General features: G+C 36.4%; 1 protein-coding gene across 1 annotated transcript; it reads right to left on the bottom strand.

Moving 5' to 3' along the window:
- Positions 1–6504: 6504 nt before the first annotated feature.
- Smp_193860 (putative hepatotoxic ribonuclease omega-1 precursor) lies at positions 6505–9073 on the bottom strand. Its single transcript, XM_018792923.1, has 4 exons — positions 8815–9073; positions 8386–8434; positions 7361–7438; positions 6505–6773 (listed from the first exon to the last, which is right to left on the bottom strand). Exons 1-4 carry the CDS (start codon positions 8952–8954, stop codon positions 6657–6659), a joined length of 384 nt encoding a protein of 127 aa, XP_018647487.1. The 5' UTR covers positions 8955–9073; the 3' UTR covers positions 6505–6656.
- Positions 9074–9582: the final 509 nt, after the last annotated feature.

Raw genomic sequence — 9582 nt, 5'->3', positions numbered from 1 at the left:
AGATTATTTGACAATTTTGTCTGTAGATAGCAACAGCTGGCTATTCATCCTTGATATAATGAAGGCTTTATCACTTTCACCTAATTCGAACACCGTTATATATACACTGTATTTTATGTGAGTTTAATCAGTGGCAGAAGATGGCACGTTCACAGAACAATCACTGCAATTGACAATGCTGACTTCATAATCTCTCATAATCTCTCTCACCAGATTAAGCGGCATGAAAATACAATTTTCTCACACGTTTACATGAAAGACAGCACGTGATGTACATTGATATACTTTATTTTACTTCATGACAGTTTTAGTCGGATGCAATTCATGGAATCATCAACTGTTTCATAATCAACCGCTGCATCATCTTTTGAACGTTCGTATTTCCATGTTCCCTGTTTCTACAACACTTTTCCCATAAGCACAAGCAATATCACAGATTTCACTCGAATGATCACTGACAATCTCACAGTTTCGCAGCTCTCCATTATTAAATCTACCACCTGCTCATACAATGGGGAAAATTTGTTTTGTATTGTGTTGGCTGATCATTAGATTTTGTAAGCTTTGTTCCTTGTATAAGTCTGAAATGAAATTGTAATAAGAATTCATATTTCCTGCTTTGTGACGTCCAACTGAAACGCAAAAGTGCTGAAATGAAGCATGGTGAAGTAAACAATTCTTTGAATGGACAGATTGATTCTCCAGCTATTTGTCATCTAGATAATAATTTTACCAACAAACGCTGACAATAACATGGAATAACGAAGTTTCTTACTCATCCAGCTGGAATAAATTTAAAGTTGATTCCATAGCAAATTGTTGTGGAATTTCATGAGTATTAAAACACAGTTTTGACAAATATTTGGTCGCGTGATAGAATAAATGATCGACTGATGGTTGAATGACACACGACCAATAATGCTTTTGTATACAGAGTTCAATTTAAACACAGTGACATGACGTTGTCTATCTAATCCACAAGATATTGATTTGTGCTCCTTTTGAGAACAGTCACTTGACATCATGATCGATTTGGAGGCACGTTTGTGGTGTCAGGTGTATGACTGGAATTCCAGAGATCACACGGTGCTTTTCTCCTGAATGTTGCGCTTTCTTTACTTTCAGGTCATCCATGGAAACTCACGAAGGTGAGTTCGGATATAGGTCGCTTTGTAATGATAAGTGGTTCGGTATCTTCAGCTGGCTCCACACAAGATTTAATCCAACACTGATTTGATTAGAAGTTTTCAGACACTTCTAAATGTTAGTGTATCTTTGTGACTACTTCAACAGACGTTCACCACTTTATTGCACAGACCAATCACGCTTGTTTCTTCACACGCACTCCTTCAGTATATAAAATGAGACACCTTCGCTAGATGACGAATGAGGTGGTTTCCGTCACGCCGCACTACTGAATATTACTCAGTGATTTGACTCACGCTTAGTCCTTTATTGCTGTGTTTTTCGATGAGTAGTAAGAGGTGTAGGTAAATGAATAGGAAAACGTTGTATCGTTCACATTGAGCACTCATAAAATCTACCGGTGGACTAATTTAAACTTATTTTATGTTTCTGACAGCATCACTATTCATCTATTCGTAGAGGATTTCTTTCTTTGTAAATCGTGATTGTTTTGAGGTTTAAATGATTTCTTGAAGTTATTGGTTTACCATCAGAAAACGTAATCACACCTCGGTGAATATCTCCGCACATCAACAATGAGTAGAAAATGGAATTGTTGATGTTTTGTGACTTATTGTAAACTGATTCTTCAGAGATTATTCAGACATCTGTAGGGATGGTTCGTTAATAAACTCTAGGAAGCCTTCAAGATGCCCAGAAAGGACCGAGTACATTCCATCCAACCACGGCCAGGGGAATATTCTAGAATGTCGACGTGTGGCTTCCCCATTGGATGGATAAGAATGAACCCCTATGTGCCTATTGGTTGACCGAAATGATGATTTACATTCAGCCAATAACTAAAAATACATGAGATTTCTGTGCTATATTTTGACGCTGTTTTGAGGAATGAACTTCCTACTTACTAGTTCTTCTGTCTTCTATCTTGTGACGTTGCGTGTTCTGTCGTTCAAGTAGTCTAGTAGTACGCGGCATAGTAAGAATCAAGGCTCTAGTTATAACAACATGAAAGATGAACTAACACAAGTTCAAACTGTTCACAGTACACAACTCAAGATCTCTCATTACTGATTAAATGTGACACGAAATACATCACTGATCATACTTAATCTGATTAGTTGAATGAACGCAGTCAGTTTACTATAATTTAATCCTAGTGAATAATGAAAATGACAGGTTCATTACGATTAGTCTATGTATGGATTATCTCGGTTTTCGGGTATGTTCGAGTGTGAGTTTCCTCACAACATCCAATTTATACTTATAGATAGAAGTAATCACAAGTAGTGTTTGATAAAATGGAGTGAACAGTAGATACACTATACAAACACTAGTTGTCATCTGGAACAGGCATTTTATTGAAATAAGGTATTATGGATTAAAGAGAGAGTATTTACATTTGTTGTCGCATCAACATCTTAAATTTCATAAGCAAAGATGGATATTGGTATTAAGGACGCGCGATTCTTATCACTCGGGATTTGTCAGCTGGATGTGCGTGCGTCTCAAAGTTGATGTTCACTCTGGCATTTGAAACCTGGATCTTTCGCTTCAAACGTCACCACGTTATCCACTAAGCTACTGAGTTCTTATAGCCACTTGCTTGTGCAATACGCACGGTATACACATATGCCAAACAGTTGAGTAAAACTCAATGTTAAGTTCTCACTTGATTATTTCAGTTCGCCCTTGTGCTCGAAAGGACGGTCACGATAGTTCAAGATTGTGGATAGGATTTGTAGCTCAGGTGGATTATTTTGATGGAGTTTATTGCTCAGAGCTCGATGATTTGATTATCGAAGTTACACCGTTATTCTGAATGACATCATCACAGCTGATTAGATGGAGGAAATTATTTCATTTGTGTCATTTTATTGTTCATGAAGATCTCCAATGAACACTCGATGATCGTTCTTCATTTTCTGTAGGTCTATTGAATGTAACTGGATTGTTGTTTGTGCGAATGCTCATCACAATCATGAGTGCATTTACCTGAGTTACGACAATAATTCTTGGATGCGCAGGTTAACGGAATCTGAATTTGAAACAGTGAGAAATCATTCAACATTGTGCATTTCGTTTGCCAATATTATGGAGTGCGCCTGATATAATGAGATGCACCTGAATGCTCAACATGTGTTTAAAATGCTCCAACCATCCTGGTTATCAATGTACTTATTCAGATTGTGAGCGTTAGATCACTACAACAAACTGGAGGGTCACATCATGTCACGTGGTGGACTATGTGATTACGAATTAGATGGAGAGAATTGTCTTATGTATTTCTTCGTCGCAACTGTTGATCGCGTGAATTTATCAACTGCTTTTCTTGATGTTGTTAGTTTTGACAGGACCAACAAATCCAATGAAGAAAATTTATATTTGTTCCAAGTAGTTGCCCTGGATACGAAGTTAATGGCAATGCCTCTTTGTATTGCCTTCATAAGTCGCGAAACATCTACTTCGCTGTCGAAAATCCTGTCATTCATCCAGAGCTCAACCAGCTCTCAATCGAGAGTTGGTCGGTATGGTTACCGATGACTCATCTGCAATAGCTATTTCTATAACACAAGTGTATTCAAAATCTCACCACATTTTGTGTTGCATACGCCTCATTCGTACTGTGATAAAAAAGGTCGGTTATTCACTAATTGTCATTAACCTGTAAGCTGTCATCGTGGTGGTAGCGATCCGAAATTATGCAACTTTTCTTGAGCTTGATGATCACTCAAAATGTGGTAAGGTGAATAAAAATCCTTATGCATTACAGTGTTTTGTAGTTTCAAAAGTGACCTTTCGTTTATCTAATCATCAGACGGGACATTTCACCGATGTTTAAGAGTAACAAAAGAAGTGAAATGCTTTTGTCGCTGCAATGCAATATTTCATTGATTTTCTGCTTGCGATCCACTCCCACTATTCCATGGATTCCACTGTCCCATATGTGGTGCGCTTACGTTGTCATAATCACGTGATTGTTCAGGAAAGTCTGAAATGTTAAGAAACCCAGTAAACGCCTTTTATACGGACAAGCACAACTTGATTTAAATTCCCTTGTTTTAATTCATTAAGAACTAACATCAAACTATTTCTTTAATCCTTTCCCCTCGGTTAAAGTTTCTTATCAAAACCCGCATGGAACAGTCAGAAAGAATTTTCTCACTAACATAAAATTCAGATGTAAAAATGCAAATTGTCACATTCAATCAAAGCACTTTATGCCATTTGGAATTGACCTAATCAGCATGCAAAGATGCACAGTTTTCAGTCAATTCAAAAAATCATTACAGGTGACATGACGTTTGTTCACTATCACTTGAGCATACACTTTCAAAAACAACTTCACTAATCTCTCCATTCCAGAATTTGTTTTATTCACACCCTAAAATGTCTCATCAACAGGGGGTAAGCAATCACAACCACTTTTCAATCAATGTTAATACTACCATATGGTTGATGCAGTGGGAATTCATAATTAGACGTGTTCTCGACAAAAGCAGAGAGAATGTTCACGCTCGCAGAAGTAGATCTGTAAGAGGTAGTTCAACATCCCTTCCAAATGAATGCATGCGCAGATCAATCAGGAGAGCTTAATCTAAATCGACTCAAGAGATATATTGTGGAATACTTAGTTATCTCTCTGACAGCATTTATTTGTGAGCAATCTGTTGACATATAAATTACAACACTTACATCCAGTAACTGCACAAATGTATCCTTCAGTGACAACATTATATCTGAAGCCAAAAATTGTCATAGACCTACATGAAGTATATGCACTGACGGTATTCCCTCATATTCGTTTATGATGTGGCGATAGTCACCAAATATACCTCTTCGTCTATGCGCTATTTCATCATATCAGCCGTGCAACGGAATAACTGGATGAAAAACTACATTATCACACAATACGAAACTGAAGATCGAGGGAATCTTACTAAATACAGATCAGTAAATATCATTCCAGTTAACTCGTGACACATGGAAGTTGTAATATACGGTATCTCAGGTTGTTTGTCAATTCAAAACCTTATTTCTAAATCACAACATGGTTTCTTACAAGGTAGTCGCGCATAATCGTCTGATATATCCAAGTGATTCGATGATGTATCCCACAATATATCATATCATTAACTATATGGAACCCACGGCCTTCTACTCTGCTGGCCTAAATCATTCTTGGATGATCGTTACGGAGAAGAAACTAAAGTTAATTCAAATACATCAACACCTAAAACAGTAACTAGTGTGGTTATTCAAAAATGTGCTAAGGTTTATTTTATTCGTAATATACGTTGACAGCATTTGTATCTGCAGTAACATAGAAGACACCTCACTGTATTCTGATGACCTGAAGGAAAATTACTCGAGCCTCAACTCTATATTGTGCAACAGGAATGAAACGAGATGACAGTTTCGTATAGAAAGTATCAGATTGAATTGAATATTAACAAGTTCTACTAGTTTTGAATCGTTGAGAGCAACTCGGGATTCTATTTTGAAGTGGAAGGTGTTCCAGTATCCAAAAGACTAGATTAATATGGCATGTTTCCTCTAACTGAGTTCAAAACCAAATTAGTTATTCATTCGTCGGATTCATTACTCAAATACTCAGTAGTTCAGTGAATCAGTGAGACAGAATGTCTTGACCAACATTCAGGTACACTGTGTTGATGAAAAGAATGTTCACGTGGTTGAAGTAAATGTTAAGTGTGTCTTACATTGTTCCTACTCGCTCTCCTTCCACTTCTCTGTTAATTGTTTTATACTACTTATTTATATTTAGTAAGCAGTTGTATCCTTAACAATTTTCACATTTACATTGTAACGCAAGTTGTACTGTAACATTCGGAAACGTTCACATATATTCATAATGTTTACTGTACTTATCATTGTACTTTTCATTATAATCACTGTGCTTTAATTACTGTAACGGTTATCCACAGTTGTGGACTTGTTTAAACGCAACAGTTTCCATATTGTTTTGCTCTTGGTTCGAGTTTCGATTGCTCATAAACTGTTGTCCAATTTCGACACAGCTATCGGCTGCCTTTGTACTATCGAAGCCTTTGATATTTTCATTCTCGAACGACGCGTCCAAACGCCTAGACAATCCACAAGTTGAGGTTTGTGATTAAATTTTGTGTTTTAGATAATAATAGAACCGCTTTTGTAGACAAATCGTTATTTTGGAACTTCGATTTTGCGCGTATCTCAATCAGGTCACTTGGACGCTTCGATAGACTTAACAGTAAGGATGAATTGTCACCGATGTGAGTGAAGGTGTTTGTGGAAAACAACCAATTCGTTTACTAATTCACTCAACTACTTAAACGATATTGAGAAGAAACAAAAAATATTGGTTGATCGAATGTATATTTATTAGTTAAGAACAAATGAACTTCATGACGAGGATTTCTGTTTGTTAGAGCAGACGTGACATGAATAATCATGAACGGTTTTGTTATTGTCAGAGTCAATCAGTGCGTTCATTAAACAACTTCATGCAACTACTGAAATGGAGGAAAGATGAACTTCTTCGGACAGTTTCCAAGGAACGGGCAGTTCATGAATTCATGTTTGCGATTCAAGCAAACATGCACCTCTTCCAGATGATACATCCCTCTCTACAAAAATGAAAGAACGATAGAATTTAGGTAATGTCCAGAATGAAATTCATCTCTAAATATATCAATCAACATAAGATATTCAGTAAACTTTATATACTAGAACGATTGTCTGTTTACACATTTCATTAGAACTAAACGGTGTGCATGACTCGTAGATGACGATTGTCCACTGATTGTTGTCCAACTCATGACGTGTAAGATTACTACAATGTACGCATTCGCTTTCACGAATATCTAATTATTGTTCAGGCAACGTTGCTCCATAATCACTACGAGGCCAAAACTCTATCTGTCACGAGTCACCGTTCAATGTTTCTCGTTTACCGATTGCTTGACTAGTGTCAACAGTCTCCCAATATTGTGTTAGGTATTGTGGATGTGTTTAGATTTGTTAGTCCATCTTTACACTTCATATAATTCAGTATTTTAAATCGACTCTACTTATCGTCTGACTATATTCCTGTCTACAATTTACTCAAGTGTCATTTGCAAGTGATGCAACATTCTGAAATGTCTAATGGTAAAGTAAACGTGTTTTCTATACGTGTGTAAGGGAATGGATTACTAATTACTGATACACTTACCCGTCCTGGTTTACGGATGCAGTTTGCAGAACCATTGTAACCGAATTCACGTTCCAATACATTCATTAAATTGATTGTCTGCATAAATTAATTCGACCGTTTATTTATAATGTGAATGAAGAATGATGATCAAAATGCTTTCGTAACATTATTAATTAAAAGTAATAAAGGTGACGAATAAAATGAGGTGATATCAGAAACATTTGCGAATAAAGTCATGGGGATATGAGACGCAAGAGCAGATGTTAATTAGTAGAGGTACAAAGAGGCGACCACATGGGGGAGACTAACCTCTACATATATAGAAAACTACCTACTAATAACACTACTTGTATTATTTAATAGCGATAATGTTTATACTGCAACTACTACTACTACTACTACCACTATTACTACTACCAATGCAGTCACCACTACCACTACTTCTACCAGTGTTTCACAGTTAGCTTACTGAAAAAGCAACAGCTTTCAAAACTATCGATCCTGACATGAACAAGTTAACATATTTTTCATTGTTGCACAAGTGTAAGCATTCAAGTGTACTTTATTTCGTGAAATAATAGTGGTTTGCCTAAAGTAGCAACAAATTTACTGTGACTGTCCGTTGTTCGTCGAAGTTCTACATCCTTGTTATGTTCAGTTCAGGTGATGTGGACATTCGATTCGTTCAGTGATCACATGAGTCTAATATGTTTGATTACCATGACAGATTTCATACGGCATTTGTATCACCTCAAACAGTTAGTAGTTATCTCTTCGAGTCAGCCTATTATGTTAAAATATCTCCCTTAAGTTCAAAGGAAATTCGTTATTCAATAATGAACGTTGACACGGTTGATCATTCAATGACATATTCCCTTTTAACTATGTTCATATTCTTTCTGCTCATGCATAATGAGAGATGTGCCCAATGTTTGAATTAACTGAGATCTCAACCTAAATATATAGTGGAGCCTACATGATAGTGTGATCGAGAAATTTGATTTATTTTCTCAGTCTATTTATCAGTTGAAGAATAGACTTACATCATATTGTCTGGAATCATGTGGTGAGATCCTATATTTCATTAGTGTTCTGAAATAATCGAAAAGAAATAGAAACAAGGACACGAGATTAAGTTGTATAATTTAACAAATATTCACTTGCACAGTAACATCAATCAGACAATGGTCGTTTGATCAACCGATACACATCAAATTATATGCGCCTGTCAATTTGATAAATGGAACCAACTGATAAGCCTCGATTCAGTGGGGAAATGGCATTCTGGATCCCACTGACAGGGTACAACACATCTGTTCATAGTGAATATGATGAGTCTATTTCATGGATTGATCAGGATTGTGAGTGTGATCAGTGTAGATATCTACATTTCCAATCGGCACTGAGACGCACAACTTTACAATGTTTTATAGAAATGTAACCATGAATTTATTACAACATGAATCACATACTTCAGTAGATTGAGCTTCTGCATCAGTTTAATACCAAATTTAAAGTAACCGTATTGATTAAACACTTGAGGATCCTCAACTGCACACAAACCATGCTTTTCAAATTCATGTTTCCTAAAAGTGGACAAGGTTGAAAACATTTGATACACTAACTATACGTTATTGAACAATACACGATAACGACCTAAAACTGTCTTCGAAAACAAACATCGTGATTTTATTGATTGTTGAAAGTTCCCTATTTCGAATCACCTGAAGATTTAGGATTCAGCACAAAACGCCTTATCATATGTATGTTGATTTTTGTGTGATGTTTTATTCACAGGACCTGTACGCCGTTGAAACAACGTTCTAACAACGTCAGTTCAAAGAGATGATACAGAAAGCCGCTTGCCACTGTGGTCACACTCATCAGTCAACAAAGCATATCGACGATAAATGATTACTACTCACTGATGATTCTGCTTCCTAAAAAACACACATTTTCATCTGAAGTTCATTTTCCGAGTCAAAATATTATCACTGCATAGTTTTATCACGGAAACACATCTCAACATTGTAACTATCAAACGTCAACATCCTCTCAATAATGTTTGCGTTTACGGTGTGTGCTTTGAATACCGGTCACATTGGAGAATATGGTCAGAAATCTATATCGTCTAATCGACATCAGATGTTGCGAAGCCGCCGGATAAAATATTCGATGAATGAAATATTATTAGATCTCTTACCAAAATGAGGGTGATTCGCGGTAGTTTTTCAAATGTG

The sequence above is a fragment of the Schistosoma mansoni genome, chromosome 1 (assembly GCF_000237925.1).
Source record: "Schistosoma mansoni strain Puerto Rico chromosome 1, complete genome".
Classification (NCBI taxonomy): domain Eukaryota; kingdom Metazoa; phylum Platyhelminthes; class Trematoda; order Strigeidida; family Schistosomatidae; genus Schistosoma; species Schistosoma mansoni.
This window is presented reverse-complemented; position numbering and strand designations above follow the sequence as displayed.

Coding starts and splice junctions, on each gene's coding strand:
- Smp_193860 (XM_018792923.1), bottom strand. CDS start 8,954: ATGTTTTCAACCTTGTCCACTTTTAGGAAACATGAATTTGAAAAGCAT. Junction 8,435..8,814: donor CAGAAGCTCAATCTACTGAA/GTATGTGATTCA, acceptor CGATTATTTCAG/AACACTAATGAAATATAGGA. Junction 6,774..7,360: donor GCATCCGTAAACCAGGACGG/GTAAGTGTATCA, acceptor TCATTTTTGTAG/AGAGGGATGTATCATCTGGA.